This window comes from Chelonoidis abingdonii, chromosome 9 (genome assembly GCF_003597395.2).
Source record: "Chelonoidis abingdonii isolate Lonesome George chromosome 9, CheloAbing_2.0, whole genome shotgun sequence".
Lineage (NCBI taxonomy): Eukaryota > Metazoa > Chordata > Testudines > Testudinidae > Chelonoidis > Chelonoidis abingdonii.
Genome location: NC_133777.1, coordinates 38,539,874 through 38,567,137, shown reverse-complemented (window position 1 = coordinate 38,567,137; position 27,264 = coordinate 38,539,874). Strand labels below are relative to the sequence as shown.

At 47.4% G+C, this 27,264-nt stretch overlaps 1 protein-coding gene and 1 pseudogene across 4 annotated transcripts; both read left to right on the top strand.

The window, feature by feature from the left end:
• Positions 1–1,123: 1,123 nt before the first annotated feature.
• Positions 1,124–26,511, top strand: NAA60 (N-alpha-acetyltransferase 60, NatF catalytic subunit). Of its 4 annotated transcripts, none has more exons than XM_075069392.1 (7): positions 1,124–1,149; positions 15,646–15,761; positions 16,620–16,749; positions 17,558–17,654; positions 19,492–19,726; positions 21,362–21,548; positions 22,230–26,511. In XM_075069392.1, exons 2-6 carry the CDS (start codon positions 15,652–15,654, stop codon positions 21,516–21,518), a joined length of 729 nt encoding a protein of 242 aa, XP_074925493.1. In that variant the 5' UTR covers positions 1,124–1,149; positions 15,646–15,651; the 3' UTR covers positions 21,519–21,548; positions 22,230–26,511. The 4 variants fall into 4 exon arrangements, with proteins under 4 accessions (XP_074925493.1, XP_074925492.1, XP_032637497.1 ...); XM_075069391.1 differs by lacking the exon at positions 1,124–1,149 and adding an exon at positions 1,674–1,851; XM_032781606.1 differs by lacking the exon at positions 1,124–1,149 and adding an exon at positions 1,999–2,387.
• Positions 3,865–5,523, top strand: LOC142047316 (uncharacterized; annotated as a pseudogene).
• Positions 26,512–27,264: the final 753 nt, after the last annotated feature.

The window sequence follows — 27,264 nt, the reverse complement described above, 5'->3', positions numbered from 1 at the left end:
GATGTGGGGCTCTGGGCAATTGCCCTGCTTGCTACCACCTAATGCCAGCCCTGGCTATTAATCTACTAGATTTGCCAAAAAAACAGTTGTGGAACAGGTTGGCTGTGGAATTCTTATAGCATGATGGGGCAGACTCAAAAAGGAAAAGGTTGAGAACCCCTGCTCTAGTTCCTATGTTAAGCCAGTTGGCATGTCATTTACACATCTCTTATGTCAGTGAAGTTTGTAGTAATTTTGATGATGGTATTCAACAAGTGTGGAATATTCCATGATGTTCTCTCTATTCAAAATGAAAATGTGCATGATGGATTCTTGCTGTGTATTGGGGACCATTCTGGCCATTAGCTGAACTTTAAAAGACAAAGTTTACTGTAGACTGAGTAAAATAGTGAGAGCAGCTGCTGTCACATCAAACTGCAACTGGTACAGGAAGGGCTTCCATCATAATCTGTTTGTCATGTAGTGATCTGCACAGTTCTTAGAAAAGCCAGCAAGATAGCTTACAGCAGCAGTGTTCAGTTTGTGTATGGTGACCCTTCTGTCATTCGCAGTCATCCATAGTCATCTGCCCACTCGTAACAGGATCCTGTCATTTGTCCCATACGCCTCTGCACTGATTGCTGTTGAGCTACCTTTGAAGCACCATGGCTACTGGAGCAGAGGCTTATGGGGTGCAAGTGGCTTGTAAAAGGGTCTCTGAAGTTAAAATGCACTAGCTTATCTCACTGCAAAAGTTTATGGATGTCAGCTTTGTGATTGTAATAAATTCTTCCAAGGTATATTTACAAAGTTCCAGTGGCACAGCTCTTTCAGCAGAGAAATTCTGTCAGGCTGTATTTTCCCAGTGCATGGGCATGAAGGGGAAACGTTCATCTTAAAATTCTAGATGAATGCATGATTTTGTGTCTGGACCCAAAGAGAAATCTGCATTATGCAAAAGCTACATTAAAAAACCCACTTGAAAAAACACTCCCTTGAGCACTGCAGGTTTCAGCGTTGTAAAATGCCCGTGCAGACAGTGCACCGCTGCTGGTAGCTAGTCTTCCCTCGGAGGTAGGTTTTTTTATAGCGCTGGGAGCTGCAACTACAGAAGCCCCCGCAGCAGTGCTTTAACGGTGCTAGTGAAGACATGCCCAACATGATTTTTAGGTAAGTAAATTTGGAAACAGCTTGTGAACTGGTAAAAAGTCATGAGTTTATGCTGTGCACCAGGGACTGATTCCTGACTCATTCCTCATGCGAGAAGAAGCCGTGCTGAAGACAAGTGGGTTTTTTTTCCTAAACAGACTGAATTACCAGCGAGTTGCACTAAATGGGGCGGGGAGGAGACTCTACCACTATCCTAACTACACTCCGGCGGAGCCCTCGCCCGGGCTGAGCTACAGCCGCTTGGGGCCGGGCGCACTGCAGGGAGCGACTCCAAGGGCCGGGCACGCGGCGCTCCTGCCCAGGGCCAACTCCCGCGCTGGACCAGCCGCAGCGATAGGGGCAGAGCCTCGAGGCTAGCGCTGGAGCGGGGCGGCCACAGGCCTGCAGCCGCCTCTGACCGGCGGGGCGCTCGCAGCACCGGCCGGGCCCCGACCCGGCGGGCCTGAGAATCAGCTGGCGCGCATGCGCAAACAGAGTTCCGGCCGAGATGGCGGTCCAGCTGTCACGTGGGGCCGGGGAGCCTATGGGGCGGCGGCTTGCTGGGGGGTCGCCGGGAGGAGGCGTCTGGGCCTGTGGCCGTGGATCCTGCTGGTTCCTCAGGGGCGGCCCCGCAGCCTCCGCCGGCCCGGAATGTGCTGAGTGACGCCGCCGCCGCCGCCGCGTTCCCAGCCCAGGCCGAGGCAGCCGCCGCCCCGCCCGAGAGTGAGTTGTGCGGCGCTGGCCGCTGGGACCGCCAGGCTCGGCCCTGCCTCAGCGAGCCTGAGGTCCGGAGCCCCTGGCCCGCCCCGAGTCCGTGCCCCCCCCGAGAGCGCGTGAGCCTGCGGGGCAAGGAGCGGCCCGGAGCGCCGGGGTCTCGTGGCGCCGCTTCCAAGCGCTTAGTGGTTTGTCCGCACACGGAGCTCTCCCTGACCGAGCTCGCGTCTCCTAGTGCCTTGCTCCTGGTCGGGGAGAGCGACGCCGTGTGGATACGCCCTTAGTTTTGGTTCCAAATGTTCCTCTTGTGCTGTGGGAAGAGGTAGAGGAAGCGACTTCCGAATCATGTGTCGTGAAACAGTCCCATGTCTTCAGTGCCGGCACTGGGATTTCTTGATTCGTTGTAGAGTCCCCTGTCAGGCAGCTCTGTTCGTCTAGATTGTATCAGATCCCTGGTCTGATGCGGAGAATTCAAGGATCACAGACCTCCTGGAATCCATTCCTCCTTTGGTATCACCATTTCATGGATCTTATTGCTGTAATTTGTAAGCTTTTTCTGACAGCATTAACTAGCCTAGTCTGGGACATTTGTTGCTATGATACAAGTATCTTGGAATCTAGAGTTAAGGGAAAGACTTGGGCTGAAGAATGTGGGTCAGGTCTTTAGTGGTTTGATACAGAAATGCCTGAGTTGTGATCTCAACTCGGTCACTTTAGTCTCTGTGTAGTCCTGTGCAAGTCACTTATGACCCAATTTTCAGAGGTGCTGAACACATCCAGCTCCCATTGACTGCAATGGTCCAGTTCCTTAGGAAATCAAGCTAATTTCTTTGTGTCTTGTCTCATTTGTAAACTTGGTAGTAATAATGCTTCCCTGCCCTCGAGGGGTGTGTTAACTTAATGTTTGTAATAGTGGGTGTGGTTTTTTTTACTTACTATGGTTCAGTTTCATAGTCGATTAGCTATCTGGTATGAAATGAAAGCTTATGCCCAAATAAATTTGTTAGTCTGTAAGGTGCCACCAGGACTTCTCTTTTTTTTTGCTGACACAGACTAACACAGTGACAACTTAAATCCTCATTGTCCAGTATAAACTTTAGTGTGAGAAACAGAAAGATCCATAAATCAAATTTAAAGGGAATTACACCTTGTCTCATGGCTAACTATCCAGGCATAGAGGCTGGAACTGATTTTAAATTAAGCATTTCCTACTGTTTCCTGCATAGTCACTTTTAAACGTTAATTCGTGGTTGGAAGTGCTGTTTGCTGCTCTAGACTACCAGACTGTACTTTGGTAGCTGCTATAAGGTGCAACTTTATTTTACCCATAATATTGTGAAGGGAGAGCTTGCTTTTAAAATTAGGTTAGGCAGGCAGCACCTACAAGTTTTAAGGTATATTCTCATTCTGAAGGGCCCACCCCCCCCCCCCCCATATTGAGGTGAAGCAGTTTTATTTTGTCTATTGTCTTTCAGTCTGAAGGATCTCCTAGCATTTTACAATTTTTCAGACATTGCTGAGCCTGGGATTTGTGGCTGGAGTAGATCCCTCCCCTGCATTTGTTCTGTTTTTTTAGTATGATTGTATTTTAATATGGCAAATACACAGGTACTTTTTGTTCTGTATATATCTATACATATATGCAAGAATTTTCACCCTCTACTGAAATGCAGCCATCTGGGGTACACTGCTGTATGTTTTTAATGGTTCACAGCAATGCTACAACAGATTAGGACTAGGGATGTAAAATATTAAATAGTTAACCAATAATCATCAGTCTTACTGTTAATGTATTCAGTAAACGTTTAAAACAGATTAGTAAAATAATTTCATGACATTGTAATACCTAATGCTGCAGCATTTCTAATGTGCGCGATACCATTTCAAAGTGTATGTGGAACTAGGTTCTGCATTGTTAGGACCATTGCTATGAAACTTGTGTAACACTTTGGTAGCGTTAAACCTTCAAACAGCATCATATAGGTTATTGTGATTTTTGGTAACTACTTTTTCATAGTGAAGATGGAGCAGTCGAAAAGCAGTAATGCCTGGAATCGTTTCACAAAAATAACAGAAGGTGCAGTTAAATGTAAACTGTGTAAGACAGAGCTGAAGTATGCAAACAGCACTGGAGCAAAGCTGAAGCATTTGAAGCTGAAACATCCCTCTGTTTCATGTGAAAAAGAAAGCAAAAATAAAACACTGGCAGCGTTTGTTTCTAGCAGTTCAAGAAAATGCAACACATAAGGTGACGAAAAACTGAGTTGTTGTGCAACACATGATCGCTACAGATATGCTGCCTGTAAGTGTCGTCGAGGATACAGGTTTTTGTGCATTGATAAGTTTGGTAGAATCTGAATACTGTGTGCCTGTGAGACAGACTATAACCTTGTGACCAGAGAAGTGCTATGAGGACTGTGTGAAGTCTGTCCAGGAAAAATTGGAAAATGCCATTAAAGTGGCTTTCATCACTGGCTGCTGGACAGAATTCACTACAGAAAGCTACATGACTGTCATTTGCTATTATATTGAAAATTGGGAGATTCAGTCTGTGGTTCTACAAACCAAAAGTATGGCAGAATGATGTATAGTGGAAAACCGTGCTGAAAAATTAAATGCTACAGTGGAAAGATAGGGTCTGGCAGGCTGTCTCTTGGCATGTATACGCAATAATGCAAGCAACATTATGCTCATCAGCGCATCGAGGTATGTTACATTGAAGAAAACTCATGATTTATGGTTAGCTGCACGTAGTGTGGATCGTGCTATTGCAGCTGCAAGTAGACTAGTTGCACACTGCCACCACAGCACCATGGCTGCAAAAGCCCTCGAAAGAAAACAAACACAGCTTCAGGGTAAGTGACACTGTCTGATTCAGTCATGTAAAACTCACTAGAATTCATTATATGACATGTTCATTATATGACTCGGTGAGCATAACAGCTGCACTTCCATATAGCCCTGTAACAAAACAATCTGATACCAGAACACTTCAGCTGCAGGATGAGCACTGGTAATTAGTAGAGGATGTCTTATTGCTACTTTCCGCTTTAAAATGTGCTACAACTGCCATGTCTGCTGAACAGTCAATCTTATCTAAACTCCCCTCAGAAGCGACACTCCCGTCGAAAATGGAAAAGTCACTGATTTCAGGGCTGCTGTTTGTCACTCTCTGGAGCATCGCATGAAACCCAGTGATCCTGCCATAACTACCAAACCTGCACTTATTGCCTCCTTGTTAGATCCACATCATAAACACATGCAGTTTCTATTGCTGGTTGTCCAGATGGCTGCTAAATCCAAAGCTTCTGCAACTTACATTGATATTAGAAATAGAAGAACCTCCAAATGCCATGGCTGAACTGGATGAGCCGATAGAGCCAGTGCTGAAAAAAATGCGTGAAACTGAGAAGAGTGCTGTAGTGAAACTTTTAGGTGAAGATTATACCAATGAGGAGAGTGCAGTAGAAAATGAACTGGAAAATTACTTCAGGGAGCCTTGTCCTTCATTGGAATGCAGTCCATTGGCATGATGGAAGGTCAATGCACAGTGTTTTCCAAGGCTTGGAATGCATATACATGTGCATTCCAGGATCTTCTGCCTATAGAACAGGGGAGGGCAAACTGCGGGGTGTGTGGGTGTGTGTGTGTGTAGGGGGTGTGTCAGGCAGAGGGCTTGGGTGCTCAGCTTGTAGGGGTGCTCCCAGCCCCCTACCCTGAGTGGCTCATGGCAGGAGGCTGGGAAGGATATGCCCTGTTCCACCCCCTTCCCCAAGGCCCCGTCCCTACCTCTTCTCTGCCTCCTCTAGGAGCTGCATGCACGCTGCCGCTCTTCCCCCCTCCCCATCACTAGGGCCATCAGCTGATTGGCATAGGGAAGGAGAGGGGGAGTGGCAGGAAAGCACCATGCTGGGGGGAAGAATCGGAGGAGGGTGGAAGCTTGGCTGCCACAGGACCAAGCTTTTGCCTCCTGCCCCCGCAGGGGAGAGCGGTGGGCAGGGGGGCTGAGTGGGGCTGGGGGCCGGGACTGCGGCAGCATGCCACTCAAAATTGGCTTGCTGCCGTAGGCTGCCAACCCTGCTCTACGCCATTCTTGATTGTATAGATCTCTATCATATTCTCCTTTAGTGTTGTCTTTTCCAGGCTGAACAGTCCCAGTCTTTTTATCTCCATACCAGTAATCATTTTTGTTTCCCTTTTCTGTATCTTTTCTATTTCTAATAATCTCTTTTGAGATGGGGGCAACCAGAATGGCATGCAGTATTCAAGGTGTGGGCATACCATGGATTTATATAGTGGCATTATGATATTCACTGTCTTATTATCTATACTTTTGCTAATGGTTCCTAAGGTTCTGTTTGCTTTTTTGACATTCACCACACATCGAGTAGGTATTTTTCAGAGAACTATCTACAGTGACTCCAAGATCTTTCTTGAGTGGTAACAACTAAACAGTTATGTTCCCCATCCAGAGCAGCCATGCCCAGTAGTGAAGATCCACAGTAATTCTCAAGTCTGGCACCCTCCACAACTAAAGAATGACTTGTAGCACTGACTGATTCAATTATCCATAAGAACAGAATGGCTGGATCATGGGAAAATCAGGATAACATTCTCTAAATTATACGATCCACTAATCTGAAGAAATCTGGTTGTTCTTTACCCTTTTATCCACGCTCATTTCCTTCCACTGTTACTTCTGTTCCACTTTTCCAATATTGTTAGGCCTGGTCTACACCTAAAACTTAGCTACATTGGTCGGGGATGTGAAAAATTTCAAACCCTGTGTGGTATAGTTAGGTTGACCTAACTCTCCACTGTAGATGCAGCTGAGTCAATGGAGGACTACTTGGTGAGGTGGATTTACTTCAGTGAGGGGAAAAACCTCTTCCATTGCTATAGTAAGGGTATTCGGTGCAGCGGCATAGTTCAGATCAGAGAGTTGCACTTACATAGAATCCCTGTACTCCTGCTTCTTTGTTGGTTTGTATGCTTCTCCTCCATCTCCTGACCCCCGCTTGCTGCTCTGCTCCCTTCCTCTCCGCTGCTGCTGATGCAAATTGCCACCATCGCCTTGTCTTCAGGAAAGCCCCTCCAGCTGCAGCTGATTCCTGTTAGACAGTTGAATTTAAAATATAAATAAATAAAAATTATTTAGTGGATTCCCTTATAACTAATGCACATTGATGGGACAAAAATCTGCTTCCTAAAATCAGAGTTATTTTGCTAAACTTTTTATATCACTGAAGGGGGAGGCATAAAATTAGTTTAAATGCACATGATCTTTCCCTTCCTGTATTTTTTCACAGCTTTTCAGCACTGTTTAAAATTCAATGGCACCATAACATGTTGTATCCTCCCTCTGATATCTGTAGGCGTAGGGGAACATTAAGCCCCTTCCACTAAAATTTAGATCAGTGCCATTGCCCAAAGGTATAAGGGGAAGGAAAACAATTAATTGTCTTTTTCAAATGCATAAATGCATGATCCAGACATGCAACAAAAAATGTTGGTGAAAAGGGAAGCTGAGAGTAATGAATATAAATCAGAAGCTAGGAATTATAGAAAATTGATAAGGGAAGCAAAGGGGCATAAGGAGAAATCTGTGGCTGGCACAGTAAGGACAAAAAATTTAGGAAGAAAACAATCCTAACAATGGTACTGGTCCGTTACTGGATGGAAATGGTAGAATTATCAAGAATGAGAAAAGGAAGAAATGTTCAATAAATCTCTGTTCTGTATTTGGGAAGGGGGGAAATGTCTAATGACATCACAGTACTCGTTCCATTCCACTACTATCTCGGGAAGATATTAAACAGCTACTAAAGTTAGACATTTTAATTGTCAGGTCTGGATAACTTGCATCCAAACTGGTTTAGGAGCTTGTTGGACTGCTAATGGTGGTGGTTCCTCTTTTTCCTCCTCCACCATAAGCCTTGGCACACTGGGGAAGGTCCAAACACTAGAAGAAAGCCAATGTGCCAGTAAATGGGATGACCAGATAATTATTGGCCTGTCAATCTGATACTGATCCTGGGCAAGATAACGGAGGGGCTGATATAGAACTCTATTAATAAAGAATTAAAGGAGGGTGATGTACTGCCAAGTAACATGCAGTTATGAAAAACAGATCCTATCAAACTAACTTGTCTTTTTCAATGAGATTACAAATTTGGTTGATAAAGGTAATAATATTGACATTATATTGAATATTGACATTATATAGGTGGACTTCTGTAAGGTGTTTGACTTGGTATTGCATGACATTTTAATTAAAAAACAAAATTAAAAAAAACCTAGAACAATATAAAATAACATGACACACATTAAATGGATTAGAAGCTGGCTAACTGATATGTCTCAAAATGCAACTGTAAATGGGGAATCATCATTGAGCGGGTGTATTAGGATTCCACAGGGATTGGTTCTTATTTTTTTTTAAATTTAATCTGGAAGAGAACAAAATCCTACTGGCATGCTTTTCTTTAGTTACCTCTCCTGGTAACTTGATCCATTTGTTTCTCTCCCTTGTTGGCAGTAGCTCTTCTTGAGTATACTTGCCTATGAATTTCCAAACCCATCACCAGTGGAAACAGTTGTTTTTCTCTCCAGTTACATGTCCTTGGAGAACACTGAAACCCTTCCCAGCTGCTGTAGAAGGAGCTTGAGGGTTACATACACACCAGACTAAACTTGGCTTCAGGAGTTCCCGGGAGGCAAGATGCACAGGGAACAATTACATAAACAGAGGACAAACCAGAAGGTGTAATAATAAGATACAAATACTGTACAGTATTTCCGCTGGAGACTGCTGCTGAATGCTGTGAAATAATGTAACTGGATGAGTATGTCCATGCTTGCTTTAGCTTAATCTCTTTTACCTTTTGGTATCTTGGCTCAGAGACATGTTAGGTTGTCATCTTTCAGAACGCACAGGATTTGCCAGACTAGAAAGGACCAATGATCCTTCTAGTCAAGTGTCCGTTCTGTCATCGTAGCAATATGGGAGGTAGATGTAAAACCCTTCAAAGTGTCTAACTGTGAATACTTTGCTGTTCCAGCTGGTAATCTGCTGAAGTCTGAGGATTTGATGGGTCTTGTAGTTGTTAGTCTAGCTGGTATCATTGCTATGGTGTTCCTGCTCATATGTGACCAATCCTCTTTTGAAACTTACTAAATTATTTCCTTTAATATCCTGAGATATGTTAATTATAGGCTGCATAAAAGTAGTTTCTCATCTGTTTAAATGTGTTGTTTTTAATTTCACCTACCCTCTTGAAGTGTGGGACTGAATGATGGAGCAGTAGCTGGGCCAAATCTGAATGGCACTGCAACCCCGTGCACCATGTCACAATGCCGCTCTGTGTGAGGACCCAGGTCAAACTGCCCCTCTTGCGCCTTCCAGGGTGGAGGGGAGGGAAGAGGAGGACACTTCTGGGGTATGCACAGGGCATGATGGGAGGGTCACTGACCGGCAACCCACACCCTTCCTGTGACCTGCTGATGGAGCCACCATTTGGGAAACACTGCCCCAGGACTGTTGTAAGCTTTTCTGGGTGGGGGAAGGGTTAGCAAAGTTTTATTCTTAAAAGTGAGATAACTGCAGAAAACACTCATAATAATACTCAGTAGTTTGGTATCGTGCTTGCCATCCTTGGATCTCAAAGTGTTTTAAAGGATAGGAAAATACATTTATCTCTGTTGTATTTTGGGGTATCTGAGGCTCAGAGAGGTGTTGTGGCTTGTTCAGGGTCACACAACCAGCCAATGGCTGATCTCCAAGTTCCCAGCTGGTGCTCGGTCTGCTAGGCCACAGCAGCCCCATGTTACTGGAAGAATGATGTATGGTCATCTGTTCCCAAGTTCTCTACCAGAAACATGCCTGTGGACTGCAGAAGTGCAGTGGAAGAGTGCAGTGGAAGGACCAGGTATCCTGGGAATCTTCTGGTCTTGCATTGAAATATTCTGCATTGCGACTGTAGCTGGTTTTTTTTGGGTAGCTTCAGTGGATCTTCAGCAGGGAGTTGAATTGAATGCATACTTGCTACAGCCACAACTATTAAAAATGTTTTCTCCAAAATTGTTCCCAAGAACCTCAAGGAACATGCTGTTCCCAGCTCCCTGGAGGATTGGTCAGCACTGAATGTGCTGTCAGAGCAGCTCAAACCCAAATTGTTGCTGCAGTTGCTTGCTTCTCTTTATTTGACAGCCGTAGAGAGCTTTATGTAACTGAAGTGATTTTGTAATCATGACAGTGTTTTAAATCGCACACCTGCACAATCACAGCATGGACTGGAATTGAATCTCTTCCATCTCAGAGTACTAGGATCAGAGGTTTACTGGAGCATCTGTAAATTGGGCAGAGCCCCCTCTTCAGCTATAGGGGATTATGCACTTGCTTTCACACACTGTTCTTTTCGGTATCACCAACCCCAACCATTCAAAAATCATGAGTTAGCCCTCCAAGACTTAGAAAACCTGAGTTTAAAATCTTTGGTTTAAAAAAAAAAAAAAAAGATGGATTTTTTTTCCCCTTTGGCCTTCTGATTTCTGAGCATTTAGGTTGTACTGTATTCATGTTCCTGGCTTTTCTCTAAATATGAGGGCTAGAAGCTTTTTTGAAAGATGTGGAGATTTTTGGTTATATGAACCTGGGAGCTGAGTCTTTAAGAAAAACACCAAATATTTTGAAATTCACAGTAAAATTGTCAGAGTTGGTAACCACACCTCCTGCGGCAGTATAACTGACCAAGATTGCTCAGTGGCCTGTGTGAAATGATTTTTGGCCTCTCTCCACTTCCGATCGAACAGATATCTACATTACAGAAACCACACTTGAATTAGCCCCCTCTTAGCAAATGCATCAAGGATGAATGGACTCTGGACCATGTACTCTCCTCTTTGCCAAAGAGATGAGCCCTCCAATTTGTGGTTGAGCCATGGTTCCGGACACTTTTTGTGTTTCTGCTCTGGCTGTACCCGTTCTGTGCACAGGGCTGTGAGACAAGCAACTCTTCATTTAGAGAAACATACCAGATGGTGGGATCATGTGTATGCTCTTGCTGGCCCAGCTGGGGAAGCACAGACATAGCCTTCTGCTTTGGGGATTCCCTCAGTGGGATAGTATCAGGATAATGTTAAGTCAGGTGTTCCCAAACTTGGTTCATGGCTTGTTCAGTGTAAGCCCCTGGCGGGCCGCAAGACACTTTATTTACCTGAGCGTCCACCGCACCGCTTCCCACAGCTCCCATTGGCCAGAAATGGTGAACTGTGGCCATTGGGAGCTGCGAGTGGCCTCCCTGTGGATACTCAGGTAAGCAAAGCATCTCGCGGCCTGCCAGGGGTTTATCCTGAACAAGCCACAAACCAAATTTGAGAACCCGGTGGTAGGTCAAACTAGATTATCCAGTGGTTCCCTATGGCATTAAAATCTATGACGTGAGAGCATGATCCTCCTGGCTTTCTCACAGTGTTACAGATGGATCAGTAATTTTCCTGATTCTTAGTATTAGTTGGTTTTGTTGTCTATCTCCTTGTTACTAAACTACCATGTGCTGTGGACCAGCCCAGTACAAGGAGATTAATGGTGGTCATTCTATTTCCAGCAAAACAAAATATAGATTCCAGGTGCTTTGTCTCTGGGGTACGTTATTCTAATCCTATACTTAACTATACTTTCTAAAGATGACCTTTCTCTCTATACCATTACCTGTGGTAATGTACCTGTAACCAATCAAAGCCACGAAACAAAAGGAAAAGGGCTTCTGTCTTGCAGTTGGGGTCTTCGGTCTTTACACTGTCACTGGGCTCAGACAAGTTAATGGGGTGACATCTGATGGATGGGTGGAATGACTGCGATCAGAGGCTTGCGTGTCTGCATCCTGTACCATTGCTCATTCTGAATCTGTGTGCACCGTAGTTCTGTGAGTGCCCCACTCATGAAACATCCAAGTCCATAGGACAGGGTTTCTCAGACTATTTTATGCTGTAGCTATAGACCAGGGGTCTCAAACTCAAATAACCACGAGGGCCACATGACTGACACACACGCCTCCACCCCCCTCTACCCCTTCTCTGCCCCCATTCCAACCCCTTTCCTGAAGTCTCCACCCCAATTCCGCCCCCTCCCTGCCCCTAGAGGGTGCATGAGGGGTGTGGTGGGGGTTCAGGACAGGGAGTTGAGGTGCAGCAGGGGTTGGGGTACAGGCAGGGGGCTCAGGGTGCAGATGGGGTGTGGGATGCAGCAAGGGGGTCAGCAGGGAGTTGGGGGGAGGGGTGCAGGAGGGCTTTGGGCTCCAGGGTGGCAGCAGTGCACAGTGGGGCCAGAGCAGGCTGCTGGCCCCAGCCCTGCTCCCGCTTCTCTCCGGGAAGTAGCTGGAACCATGTCCCTGTGGCCCCTGGAAGAGGGAGGATGCAGGGCTTTGCATGCTGCTTGCTGCACCTCCAGGTACCTCCCCCGATGCTTCCATTGGCCATGGTGCCCTGTTCCCAGCCAATGGGAGCTGTGGGGGGCGGTGCCTGGAAGCCAGGGCAACACACTGATGGAGCCCTCTGCTTCTTCCCCGGTCACAGGGACGTGATGCCAGCTGCTTCAGGGAGTGGCGTGGGGCTCTAGGGGGGGCAATCCCATGGGTGTAGTTTGCCCACCCCTGGCCTGGAGGTAGGCTGGGGGGGTGTGGGCGTGGGCCGCTTGGCGGGCCATGTGTTTGAGATACCTGCTATAGACCATGTCTTGACAGAGATTCTCTGGTGGACACCACCACTCCCCTCCAGCTCTATGCCTTCCTGAGGGCAATTTGGGTCACTAGGACAGAATTAGAGAGATCTGCTGAAAATTTATTTTCATCTATGTGATGGGTGTGGCTGCTTGGGTACTTCCCTTTCTTTTGTGCATCTGTTTGTCTCTAGGGGCATGTCTACACTTGCCATTTAAAGCAGAAAATGTCATCTTCTTTTTTTTTTTGCGCAAAAACCATGGGAGCGTCTACACTTGTCAATGACTTTGTGAAGTGAAACTCAGCAGGTAAACAGACATCCATCTCTCCCCCTGTAAAGTCTCGGGAACTTTGAAAATCCCCTTCCTGTTTTCTTGGCAAATGCTCACCTTTTATGGCCAGGTGACAAGGCCTGCTCCCCGGAGCAAATGATTCCCTGCTTGGAGCAATGCTGAACTACTGGAGTTGATCAGTGTTTGGGGAGAGGAGGCTGTGCAGGGATCCAGGATGCCCCCTCCCATCACCTCCGCCCCCTTCACACAAGACCCATCCTCAAACTGGAGAGAGCTGCACTGTGGGATAGCTGCCCTAGACTGCTGTTCTCCGGGGTGGAAGTGCTGCTAATGTAAACACTCTGAAGTCTGAGGAATTAAGGGAGTACGCAAACCAACACTGTATTTTCACCCGTGAAACTTAGTGTTAAAACTCTGCAAGTGTAGATATACCCTAGGATTTTTACAGGTTACCTGCAGCCCCCATTATGTCCTTCACTGCTTTCCCTTGCAGTTTTGCTGTTCTGATATTTGATCACTTGAATTTGACCCAGAGAAGCACCAGACAAAAAGAGGGAGCCATCTGGTTTTGAGTATTCATCAAACAAGCATTTGGAAATCTTGAGAGTCCTGAATTGAATTACAACTAGTAGAAGGCATTGCTTGAAGTCCTAAGAAATGCTTCATGATTGTGACCGAGAGCTCCACAGATCATCTAAGAGCTGCTGTAATAGGAAAAAGCTCTGAAGCTATAGGATCCTGGAGAGGGGAGGTACTGATAACTAAAGATGGCTTGTGGGGATTCAGATTAAACAGTTGCTGTTCATTCACTTCTTGTTGCTCTGGCTCCGCATAACATGTTTACTACTGTAGGCCAGTGGTTTTCAGTTTTTTTTTCTGGCAACCCAGTTGAAGAAAATTGATACCCATGGCCCGGGGAGCTGGGGATGAGGAAGGGGCTCAAGGCTGGGGCAGAGGGTTGGGGTGCAGGGGTGAGGGCTGCAGGGTGGGACCAGCATTGAGGGGTTCAGGGGTATGGGAGGGGGATCTGGGCTGGGGTAGGAGGTTGAGGTGCAGGAGGGGGGTCAGGGCTCTGGGCTGGCAGTGCAGGCTCTGGAGTTGGGCTGGGAATGAGTGGTTTTGGGGGGGCTCAGGGCAGGAGGAGGGGGTTGAGGCATGGAGTTACCTTGGGTGGCTCCTGGTCAATGATGCAATGGCGGTGTTAAGGCAGGCTTTCCGCCTGTCCTGGCACCGTGGATCGTGCTGTGCCCTGGAAGCAGCCAGCAGCAGGTCTGGCTCCTAGGCAGAGATGCACAAGCGGCTCCACATGGCTCTTGCCTGCAGGCACCCTCCTCTATCCCCCAGCTTGGAGTCCTGTGTGCAGCTGGTGTTTGGGGGCAGTGCGCGGAGCCTCGTGGCCTCGTCCCAGCCTGGGAGCCAGACCTGCTGCTGACCGCTTCTGGGGCGCAGCGCGGTGTCAGAACAGGTACGGATTAGCCTGCCTTAGTCTGGCAGCACTGCCGATGGGACTTCTAGCGGCCTGGTCAGTGGTGCTGACCAGAGCTGCCGCTACCCAGTGCCTTACATTCCACGACCAAGTACTGGGTCACAACCCACAGTTTGAAAGCCACTGCTCTAGGCCACCTGCCATTTGGCATCTTGTAGAGAACGCTTGTTCTGACTAGCAAGTGTAACTTGGCTCTGTGCTTCCTTCGTGCATACCGATGTGCATGTTTGCTCTGCCACCTATTGATTGCTTTATTCCCTAGTACTTAAATACATTGGACAATATTGTCAGAGAAAACTTTTATTTCTAGTTTTGCTATAATTACACTAATTCTGGGGTAGGAAGAGATGGTGGTGACAAGGTTTGTATTTAAATATTCCCTGCAGGGTGGATTGATTTACATCAGTTACTTAAATCCTAATTTAAATCACTAAGTGGAAACTTTTTGATTAAAACTGATGATTCAAATCAATATTTCTATTTGTACTTCCTTTATTTTCTAAAGAAAAGTGCTTCTTATTGGTTCAGAATTGTTAAAACCTGTTAATTTACAATTAAACAGAGCCTTTACACTGGATTTGAGATATTTTTTTTTTTTTTTTTGCCATTTAGGAGGGTACACCATAACTAGAGTAAGTATCCATGATTAGTGGAATCATAAATACTAATATTTGAGAACTGAGCCAATCACAGCTCAGGTACAGAGAAGCTGTAACATAGGAATGTGAAATCACCCAGGTGGGCTCAGCGGATGATCCTGATGAGATACTTAGATGGTGTCTCCCGGAGTTAGAGGCCGGGTCTCAGTGCCTGTGATGACTTTGCACGTCTCTTGCATCCAGTAGCATGGGCCTGGATCTCCCACAGGCTCAAGCTCCTAATATAGTACATGACTTATTGTGCCATAGTTATAAAGCATGACCTCCAAATATGAATGTTTTCCCCCTAATTCTGGCTTTATATAGAAAAGCAGCCTTTAACCCAAAGCTTTTTTGGTGGAGGCTCATGGATTCAGCATTTTTTTTTTTTTTTTATTTAACGTATTTTGTACTAACGTCAGATTTAATTTTAAACAGATTATTTTTAAAAGAAAAACTGGTAATTTAAATGAAAAAAAATTCCATTTTTTTTTTAAATCATGATTTGTATTTCCCTGTGCCATGCAGAACTCAGATTGGCCTAAGAATGACTTGCTTGGCAGCGAAGACTCCCCCTAGCCCCAGTGTTGCCTTTTTTCCAGATACTAACAGGTCTCAAACCTGAAGCTTTCAGGTGCATCCTTCCTAATTTTCTTCCTTTTCCTTTGCAGGTGTGAATGACAGAGGAGGTGCCCCCAACTGCAGTTAGTGACATAAACCTGCGTCTTCTCTGCCACGATGACATAGATGTAGTGAAACAGCTTTGCGGTGACTGGTTCCCAATAGAGTATGTAACACTTCTGCGGAGGGTGGAGGGGGTGTGCGGAGAGACAGTCTATAAACAATTAGTGTGAAAGTGTGGAGCTGAGAGCATAGGCAGGTACTGTGACAGCTGCCCCACATTCCGATGTACTTCAGTCCTGACCATTACCTACTGCCTGTCCAGTCCTGTGTCACCTATACTGCACTGCCAATTGTCCATCAGAATTCAGGGGGTCTTGAGAATGAACAGCTGAAACAGATAAACTCTCTTGTTTCTAAACAATCCCAAAGCCCCCACCAAGGGAACGGTGGGCATCTTATAAGGAGCTTTGTAATCAAGGGGAGAAATCTTGGAGAGGGCTGCTTCTCCCCCTTCCGCACGCCTCCCCCCCCCCCATTAAGGGAATACTTTTTGGAGGAGGAAGGTGGGAGTCATGTTTCCACAAGAAATGATGGAATCCTTGTCAGTCGGGTTACTGATAGCATAGAATGAAATTAGCCAAGCTGGGATGTGGTCCAAACACCTGGGTTAACACTCACACCTTTACAAAAAGTGCCATGGGATCTTTAATGATTACATGCAGAGGCCTTAGTTTTAACTCCATCCGGAAGAGATTCCCTCCATCAGCAAAGCTTCCTAGCTTGGATATCTATTGACTCCTGTAGAAGAGTACCACCTACTAGACTGCCAGCACTACTTCCTTCAGCATCTGAGTGTTCGTTGCAGGTCTCCCACTGAAGTCTTATTCTGGCCCAGCTTATGTTGTAACCCTGCCAGATTCCACAGGGTGGTCTGACTGCAGGCTCGTGGCTCAATTTGAAATGCTGTGCGTTCCCTAAGCATTCATGGATATTGCCTTTTTTTTTTTTTTTTCTTCCCCAGGTACCCTGACTCATGGTATCAGGACATCACTTCCAACAAGAAGTTCTTTTCCCTTGGAGCCACCTACAGAGGCACCATTGTGGGAATGATAGTAGCTGAGATAAAGAGCAGAACAAAAGTGCATAAAGAGGTAGGCAAACCATAGTCTAAGATGAGATGTATGTATACCCCCGAATGATTACCTGCTCTGGGGCCCATTTCTCTCATTGCCTGGCTAGTCATTTGAGCTGTCAAAAGACCAAATTTTTCAAGACCTTTTATTGTGCACCACCAGCAGTTCATTTTACTAAGCTCCAGTTGGTTACACCTGTGCAAACCCCATTTGAAGGCTGTGATGTTGCTGAGGGCATAACATGGCCTGTAGAACATTGTGTTACTATTGATGATGTGTAAGAAAGAGGATCCCAGCTTGACTCGGAGTCTAGAGTCTGTTTGCAGAAGCTGGAGTGGACGACAGGGCATGGATCACCACTGTCTGAAGACAGGATACTGGGCTAGATAGACCATTGGTCTGACCCAGTATGGCCATTCTTATGCAGAGTTAGCAGAAAAAGCACATTCTAGCTGGTAAACTGCTGACGTTTGATCTGGACACTCAAACGTGGGACCCCACAATGTCATTTAACACCTTTCAGTAAACGACTAAACATGAAACAAGTGTTTAGTTAACTGTGGAAGACATTAAAGGAACTAAATGATTACTATCCACCAACTGGCAAGAAATATGAAAATAGCAGAAACCCCTCCCCCTAGCCCAAATAGGTTCTTTCCTATCCTTCCAGTTAGGGGGCTGTGTTTATCTCCCCGTTTCCAACAGCTCCATAAAGGCACCTGGGATAAGAAAACTCTTCTGTGAATAGATGCTTGCTTTGTTTTGACATTATATGCTGTGCTATACACGTGTATCCTACTAAATGCTTTGTTATGTCTCTACTCAGGATGGAGATATTCTAGCTTCCAATTTTCCAGTCGATACTCAAGTTGCTTACATTTTAAGTCTAGGAGTGGTGAAAGAATTTAGAAAACATGGAATAGGTAAGAACATTCTAAATAGCTTTTCTGTGTCTGTTGCTGAGCACCAATCCATTGTGTGGTTTATTTATCCCTTGTGACTCATGTTTGGTATGTGGTTGAAGCTTATAGAACTAAGAATGCCTTGACTCTGCCCACTTCAGAGAGTAGCTTGCACACTAAGCTTGTATAGAACTTGTCATGTCTCAAGGAATTGGAAATAGGATATAGATTACATCACAGTAGCTCACTGTTGCATCTACAGTGTGATTGAGAGTCTTTACCATCTAGTGGCTGTTCAGTGGCCTTTGAAAACAGTAGATGGATCTCAGTCCCATTCCCAGTGGATAGCTGACCATGCTGAAAACACTGTCATAAACTGTCAGACCTGCTAGCAGTGCCAGCAGATCTGCTATGGACTGAATGGCTATGGAGACAGAACTCCTAAAGCCGATGAAGCTGTTAACCCCATCCTGGAGGGGAGGCATGCTGATATTGATGGCGAGGGGAGAAGGGGGAATGGGCACTGCCATTGCTCATACTGTGCCTGTGTTGTGCTGTGGGGGAGAATTACAGGCCTCGGAGGCTGCAAATGTGTGACATCTTTTCCAGCTGTTAAAAAGAGGGGGAGGAACAAGAGGGATTCAAGAAGTAGCATAATACTGTGGATCAGAATGTCCATCAAGTGAGTGCAGTTATCAGTGTGAACCCCAGCTACAGCACAACAATTTCACTGCCTTGGGGAAATCCTAGAGTAAGAAGTCTTCTCTCTTTAATGTGGCAGAATGTATGCTTCAAGGCCAGATAAAAAACTTTCCTTCAAGTGATTTGCACATGTGTATTCCACTGTTGGGGAGTGTGCACAGCTGGTGGAAAGTTTTCCCTCAGTGGTATCTGTTGGGATAGCTCAAGCTTCCCCTGCTTTTACTCGCTACTGCATGGAGATATAAAGGGGGGAGCTGCCCCAGCCCCCCCCAATTCCTCCTTACTGCCTATGATGGTTGTTGGAATGTATTTGTCTTGCTTTAATAAGAACTCTGTGTTATAGTTACTTGTTTGTATGGGTTTTAGTGTTGGAACTTTCACTAACCAAAGTTTACTACTTTCTTGGTTCCCCAATTTGGGGATCCATTGTTGAGACCAAGGAATACCTCAGTCACTGGGCTTCAAGGCCTGTCTTTCATGTTCTAAACAGGGATGGGCAAACTCCGGCCCCTCAGAAGTGGCCCTCGGAAGCGGCCCTCCAATGGAGGGACAGAGGGCTCCATGTGCGTTGGCGTTGCCTCCAGGCACCGCCCCCCACAGCTCCCATTGGCCGGTAATGGGGAACCCCGGCCAATGGGAGCTTTGGGGGAGGTACCTGGAGGGGCAGCAAGGGCAGTGCATGCAGAACCCTCCATCCCCCTTCTCCCAGGGGCCGCAGCCCTTCCTGGAGTGGCGCGGAGCTGGGGCCAGGGCAGGCAGGCAGGGGGCTTGAGGGTGGGGCTGAGGGTTGAGGTGCAGGGGGTGAGGGCTGTGGCTGGGGAAAGCTCTGGGGTGGGGCTGGGGATGAGGGGTTTGGAGTACAGGGTGCTCTGGGGCTGCAGTGGGGAGAGAGGACACCCCGCAGCCCTCTCTTGCTGCAGCAGCTCTGGGCCAGGGGAGCGGCTCCTCTGCCCAGGCGAGGGGTGCCTCTCCCCGCCTGCCTGCTTGGCCCTTGGCAGCCTGCTGCACGGTTGTGCAGCTTACAGGGAACTTATTCTAGGAGCTTTGTTCAGAGGCACTGATGGCTGGTGCAGAGTCTTGGCTGCACTCTCCACCCTGTCCCAGTAAGAGCACTCACTGCTGCTCTGTGTAATGCTGTTCTTCCTTCCTTTGATAGGTTCCCTCTTACTTGAAAGCTTGAAGGATCATATATCGACAACTGCCCAAGACCACTGTAAAGCCATCTACTTGCATGTCCTCACCACCAACAACACAGCAATTAACTTCTATGAAAATAGAGACTTTAGACAGCATCACTACCTGCCCTATTATTATTCTATCAGAGGGGTCCTCAAAGATGGCTTCACCTACGTTCTATACATCAATGGTGGACATCCTCCTTGGACAATCTTATATCCTTTACCCTGGATTTGATTAGCTGCAGAGCGAAATATCCCAAATACCATGTGTCTGGTTAAAACAAACTCTGCAAAGCAAGTCTGTTTGCAATTGACTGATCCCAGTTTAAGGGTAGGCTTCACTGAACTGGATTCCTTGCTTTCCAGAGGAGAGTTGGATTTGTCTCTGACATGTTCATGCCTGACTTCCTCAGGAGTGCTATGGGATCTGTTCAGCAGAACAGTACACGTCTCTTGTGAGGTTAGGGATGTATCTTTTCTACGCTGGGTGACTGATGGTAATACAACTGTTTAGCTAGGACTAGGTGTGGATGGGCACTGTGCACAACTCACTCAGCACAGCTCTGCTGACTGCACCTGAGGCAAGACCTGCAGCTCCGCCCCTGCTATTCCAGTCTTGGGCTCCCCACATGGCTCTGTCAATGTATCTAAGGGCTCCTGTATACTGCATATGCTTGGCTGGCGTAGCTGTGCCAGCAGAGCCCCCTAGTGGAGATGGAGCACAAACCAACACTTGTTCTGTCAGCATAGCTAATGTTGTTTGGGGAGCTGGTATAGCTATACCAACAGAAGCACCTTTCAGTCACCATAGTGGTGTCTACACTGGGGGGTTTGCCAGCATTGCTGTGCTGGCTAGAGGTTGTGATTTCCCACCCCCATGCTCCTAGCTGACACACCAGTGCTAGCAACACTTAGTGTCCAAAGCCTTAATCCCAACCTACAGCATCATCTTCGGATCTGGTCTTGGTTTCCACTTGAGCAGAGACTGCTCCATTGTGTGGTGGCTTCCAACAGGTGCCTTCCAAATGGTTTCACTATTGATGTGATTGGGGACTTGAAGTCAGGTCTCAGAAATGAAGGGCTAGTGAGCTGTTCTCCTCCTGTCCAGAGAAGACAGGCAGGGTCTGCCCTTTGTTGGGTATATCAGAAACTTGCTAACTATTGTAGATCATGCAGATAGAACCTTCCCAATGCTAATGGTATGTTAGGCTCCAAGTGCAGCTGGAAGCATGCTATTCAGTAAGGTCCACTCTTCTGAACAGCTCTAGGGATTCACACACTCCTCAGGGAGGCAGGGTGGGTACAGAACACAGATGACAAACTAAATTATAGGATAAGCTTCAGGTCAGTCAGTCTGGGGGGAGCATAAAGCAGTCCCTTTTCCCTGACTCCTTAATGGTAACCAGGGCTTTGGAGCTGTGCTCCAGCTCCGCTCCAGCTCCAGGCAAAAACCTGCAGTTCTTCTGCCCCAGAGCTGCTCCACACTCCAGCTCCGGGTTCCGCTCCAAAGCCGTGATGGTAACGTGTAGTTGTAGCTGAGCAATCAAAATGTCTCTGCTACCAGATGGGCCATGGCTCCAGCAGCTGGAGTGCTGTGGAATGAAAGTGATTATTCAGCTAAAGCATTTCCTGGGCATATTGTAAGGAATGTTCCCAAAGTGTCTTACTCTTACTGTGGGGTACAGACCTGCTTATTTGTACCTGAGCAGTTAGCTGGCCAGTGCTGCTTTGCCTGAACTAGCTCTCATTGCCTGCTACTGTCCTACAAGCTGCTGTCAATACAGTGTGTTTTAGGTTGTTTCTTACATATCACTGTAAATGTCCCTGTTGTTCTTAACTGAGGCTCACTGACTACCTACAGCATATTGGCTCAGCGCTCGCCAGTCTGAGCCCATGTTCGATTCCTCACCGGATATACCGCCAAGCTCAGAGTCTCCTCCGCAGCCTGCTGCCATGGTCTGGCATTTCAGCAAAGAGCGGCATTGAATACAGCCGGGCAACGTGACCCAGTCAGAGGGTGGCGGCAAAGCGAGAGGTAGGCAGCTGAGAATGGGGTTTACCTTCTCTCCGGAGCCCTGCACTGCAACAAACCAGTGGCATAACAGATCCACCGTAGTGCCTGGGGCACATGAGGCAAGATGCCTAAAGCAAGGGTCACTGCAGCATAGACTGTGTGCCTCAATGTACAATTCAGCCTCTTGGAAACAGCTAGAGCCCAGCTTCTGAGAGTGCTGCACCCCAGGATCCCTCTGTGAAGGACTGTACACTGGCAACTATTTAATAATCTTGCCTCTTTTGTTATTGACTTCGCTCTTGCTGCAGTTGATGGCAGAATGCCTATTGACTTAAGGCCTTGATTCCCCCACCCCCTCCCCCCAAGAATTAACTTGATGTAATTTATTTGAGCCCAGTGAATGTTGTTAAAAGCAATCTCCCACTGCTGCAGGTGACCCCTTTCCTCAAGTGTTTAGGGCAGCTCAGCTGGGCCCTGAGCATTTGAGACTGTGTCCCCCCCCACCCCACCCCCAGTTCTGCAGGGTCTGGAAATCAGAATAGCAAACTCCTCATTCTCTTCCCACTGGTTCAAATGTGCAAAGCCCCAGTGTCTTAGACTGTAAGCTCTTCAGCACAGGGGCTCCCATTTTGTTCTGTAAAGCACAATGTCTGTCCTGTCCTTTCCATGGTTTTCAGACAGCTGTTCTCTTGTCTTTAATAGGATAATTCTTCCCTTTATCTCCTGAATCATCTGGCTCTGCACTGATTCCAGTGATGCGGGCTTCCTATCAACAACCCAGCCTCTTAAAATTGACCACTCAGCTGTGGATTGACTGAGATTTGGCAGACCATATGTTTGACTTGCTGCAGCCTCGATTTGCCGTCGTCTTGGCCCAGAGTCCCACGGAATCCTGTGTGGATTGACAGTCATTGCTGTTTTATAAGGGGTGTCACTGTGCTGTAGGCAAGTGGCCCTTCCCATTACAGCTCTGTGTTTTTACACCTCCCCTCCCTCTCTCCTTGCTTTTGGCCAGTACTTACATAGATGCACATAGTTGTACATGAGATGGACAAGGATTCAGTCATCTGCTTTGCCATAGCATAGCTAATGACGGGAATGCACGATAAGGCAATCAACATGCACTGACCAACCATGTTAGAGCCCACAATACATCAGAGGGCCAGGGCTGGAGTGGGCCCGCCATGTCCTCTCAGTCCAAGGGCAGATGGAAATGGGGCACATTTCTCTAGGGCTCCCATGCTCTTGCTGATGAGTCTGTGTTGCTGCTGGTAACACTCCTGCCCACTCACAGGAAGGAAACTGCTGCTGAGATGCCCAGAGATAGTCATCACCCCATGACTTAAAAGAAGCATCTGATTCACAGTGCTCTAAAGTAGAAGACAGGGATTGAAATTGCTGTTTCATAGTGAAATGTATTTATAATATACTGTGTAGATCCTTCTGCCTTGAGTCTGAGCTAGAGCTCACCAGGATAGGAGTGGGGAAGATGTATAGAGTTATTTCTGTAGTTGGAACCCCAGAGGGAAGCCTGAGCCACCTCCATTCCCTTACACTGTCACTGATGGAACCTGAGTTAACCTCCCTCAGGCTGTTTAGGAATGAGACTTGTTCACAGATCGCTGCTTTTGAAGAAAATTAGCTGCTGCCCTACTTGTGTTTATAGAGGCTGCAGGCCATGAGAGGTGTGGAGGGGGTGCACTGATGGTCAGCCTTGCTCAGTCCGTGCCAGGAGTTTGGTATTGAAGTCCCTGTAGAGGCCGCATCGTGACTGTCAGCAGTGAAATGCTTGCTTTGTTTGCACAAGACTTGTGCAGAACACTTGTCTCCCTATGTGGAGCTTGCCAGACATTGACCTCCCCAATAGATAGAAGGCCCCAGACCTCCCCCCATACTGAATGAGTGTGCAAAAAGACCTCATAGCCACAGGAGGGGCACCTGAGTGCTAGCAGGACATTGTAATAGTGCTGTCCCATCGGCTCTGTTAGTGGGATCAGCTGGGACGGAGCAAATAGGAGCAAAGCATACACTATGGGTAAATGCCTGGCCTCCTTCCAGCAGTTGTCAAGCCCCTTCTTCCCCTGGCGGAGGCTGTGCCCCCTTGGCTCTGCACCCCCATTCCCACTGTTCATGTGGCCACTTTGAAACTGGGAGTTGGCAGAGGACGTCTTGAACTACAGCTGGGGTGTTGTCTCCTGTGGGTGGCAGGTAACTAGGAGGTTACTACGGAGACAGGGACTGATGGGGTTTTACAGGGCAAAGTTGGCCTCTTAAAGTAACTTAAATCTGCTGGAAGAACTAGTTCTCCAGATGTCACCTAAAGACAAGTCAATGTCTAACTGTAGAGGATAACTATCCCCTTGCTATTACCATGTCAGCTGCTATCTAAGTGGGGTGAGAATAGTGTCCTGTCTTGTCAGAGGCCTCTGCCTGGCACTGCTAGCATCCTAGATAAAGGACAGTCTTGGTAACCCCCTCTTCAGGAAGCCCTTAGAAGCCTGTTTTTAATACAGAATGTGTGCTGCAGATGCAGCTTGCACTCTGTAACCCTGTCCCATGTGGGGTGGAGCCAAGCCCAGGAACTGAATTACTCGAAGGGGGAGTGCCTTTGAGGGGGGTGGAAACTAGAGGATGGATTGGTGGTGGGGCTGTGCAGCCATCGCTGTGTGTCTAATTCAGTGCATTGAGGCAGGTAGAGCCCCTGCCCGAGAAAGAGGGCAGTGACCGACCAGCATGGGCTGGGGCCAGTTTTGTGGGGAAAATTTCAGTGGGGAGGGAAGATCTAGACAGTGCCATGCAGTGATCTTCACTCATTCAGACTGAGAATCAGCCGCCCTCCCCCACCAGCTCTGCTTTGTTTTTGTGCATGTCAAGTCGTTTGGTGAGGGGGCCCTTCTCTTGCAAAGAAGTTGCCTTCCCAGGAGGAATGGAATCTCTGCAAATGTATGTGCACTTCCTGCTATGCAGCCGGAGGCAGCCCACCCAGCAGGCTGGGCAAAATGACAGTCCTGTCCTCCTGACACTGAAATGTCTTAGATCCAGCTGGTAGCTGGTCCAGAGGTGACGGTTAAGCTGCTTAGAAGTGGGTTTTAGAAGGGGCTCCTCTGAGCCAAGCCTGTTTCCGTGGGTTGGGCTGACACCTCCTCAGAGCAGAACAGCCTTGTTCTCCCATCACCTTGTTTTTTCTCTAGTTTCCCTGGCCTACCTGCCTGGTATGGATACCAGTGTGCTCTGTATTTTTTGAGGGGCGAAGAAGAGAGAGAGCTGTTCCCTATACTGATAAAATTTGCTAAAAGTTTCCATTGGATGATTAGGAAATCATTATGCACTCAGGTGCTGGGCCACATGGGATGTTAAGGGCTGCAGCCCTTGTGGGGCACATCCCTATGCTAATGGCAAGGGCAGCCTCCCTCCGAGCTGCCCAGCCCAGGTCTCCAGACTCTGGCTGATTTACAGCAGCCTGAGGTTTCCTCTCCCTTCAGTGCCCATCTGCATTCTAGCCAAGAAATGCCATCCTGCTTCCCCTGTTGGACCTGTGCTGTTGGAGGTATGGGAGCTAAGACAGTGAGGAGACTTGAGACCTCTGAAATAGACTGGATCTGCCCTTCACTGGCAACCTGCTGTCTGGGCAGTTAGGAGTGGATGCCATGCAGCTTCCTCCTGATTGCCGAGACTTGTACTGCTCCTGGTTGGGCCTGAGTGGAATCTTTCTAGCTGCTGTGGGCAGGATATGGAGGAAATGTGGACAACCTAGGACTGATGGGCTTTTCCTGGGGAGGGGAAGTTACCCTGTGGAACCTCCTTGTTCACTCCCTTTCCCTATCCCCATGCATGTGTCCTAGTATTGCATTTGTACTTTGTGTGCACTAATGAAGTGGAGGGCCACATGGCTGAGTTAGCCTGCTCTTATACACACAGGAACCACAAGGGGGAGTGATCAGTCTGTTTGGGGTGCAGCCTCTGTATTAGCATGTGCCACAGAGGAACAGGTTCTCTAGCTGCCAGTAAGATCACCAACAATCCTTCAGTTGTGGAGCTACCACAGAGGCACTCAGAGACTGGGTCTGATTGGCTTGAACTCCTATTATAGACCCTTCATGGAGAGGCCTTGTCATTCAGTTGTGTGACAGATGGCTTTATTCTCAACATGTTTTTAGATGGGGCCTGTTGGTTCTTCCCATTGTAAATGAGTTGGGTCCCCAGTGGAAAAACCCCTGAGCTCTCCCTTCTGTGCCAGTGAGATCTTCCCAGGCAGCATAGCCATTGACAATTTGCTTTGGCCCAGGCTTGAAACTGTTCCTGGTAACGCTGTATAGAGGCTCCCAGTTGTGAAATTACAGGGGTACCTACTCAAGCCCAGCTCCCTGCCCAAGCAGACTTAGCAAGATGCTCTGTTTGAGCTCCCAATCATGTATCCTACACTGTAATATTTAGGACAGTGAATATACCAATGTAAATGACCCTTGATCTAGTGGCTCCTGGCAGATTCCATTTCCTCACCTCCAGAGAGGCTGTGGTTTATCAAAGCAGCTTTACAAAACCAGTTACTACAAATTAGGTTTTTTCCCCCCTATGTAGCTCATTTTTTAAAAAGTGTACACTTGTGCTGGAGGAGTTAAGTTGCTGAACATGCTTCAGTGTGCATTGGGTTTGTTTTCCTTGCACTTTACTATCTCTCTGAAATGGCTGTGCAATACAGAATCTTTTTTCCTGGGGGCCTAGGTTTGAACTCTTGCAACTGTTTTTGTACCTGTTGTCCATTCTAACTCCCAATGCCCCAGCAACGGAGCACATCCAGAGGAGCCAAGCTACTTGTCCTACCTGCGATGCCCCTTTATGAACTGTCCTCATTGCAAAGGCTTGTCCGTCACACATCACCTTGTCACAACCCTCCTGCCCCCTGTATTTATTGAAGAGCATATTGCTGCCCTAGTCAGCTTGTCTCTCTAAATGTCTTCAATTAAAATGATTTTTTCTTTTGTGATTCTCCTGTTTGCTTTCAACTACAAGTCTGGATTTAAACTGCTGTTCTTGCCAACGGCAAGCACATTAGTGTGCTCCATAAACACAGGTGACAAAAGCAAAAAGCAGCTGTTGTCCTTGGAGCACTGGGTGAGACAGCTGGACCATCCTTCCAGACAAGGTTTGCCCCAGTCAGCCCTAGCAGGGAGCATGGCTGAGAGGCTTCCGTGACCCTATTGCTGGAACAGTTATTTCCCTTCAGAAAGTGGCTGGGCAGAGCCCTGCCCAGGGTCAGCACAGTCCTGCACACCTATGAATTTTGGTTGAAGTGACTTGCGCTACTTCCCTTTGACAGTGGCAGGTGGTAGTGTTGGCACTGTCAGGGCTCTCTGCAGAGCAGCTCTTCTCTCAGCATCAGGTCCACTTGCACCATTTTATCAGCAGGTCTCTCTCCTAGGGGGTTAGTAAGATTCATAGTTCACCTGCTTCTCACCCCTCCTCCTCCCCCACCCTAACACTTTCTGGATGCTGGCATTAAGGGGGTTGTATTGACAGAAGCATCTCACCATTCCTGATCCAAGCACATCCCTTGGTGCTGCTGCTATTTTTGCACCTCCCCCTCATGTAGATTGGGCAGGGGGGTGAGGAGGGAGAAATGGCATCTTATGCGGAAGTCATACTCCCCCCTTCCTAGGCAAGCATAACCCCAGCATCTACTCTCCATGGGAGCTGGCTGATGTAATACTTGATGTCACTTTATCTCAAGACCTTCCTG

Bases quoted from the DNA above. Each gene is read 5' to 3' on its own strand.
- NAA60 (XM_075069392.1), top strand. From the start codon at position 15,652: ATGACAGAGGAGGTGCCCCCAACTGCAGTTAGTGACATAAACCTGCGT. The intron at 15,762-16,619 runs GTATGTAACACT...TTTCTTCCCCAG, and splicing joins GGTGACTGGTTCCCAATAGA to GTACCCTGACTCATGGTATC. The intron at 19,727-21,361 runs ATATCCTTTACC...ACTGAGGCTCAC, and splicing joins CATCCTCCTTGGACAATCTT to TGACTACCTACAGCATATTG.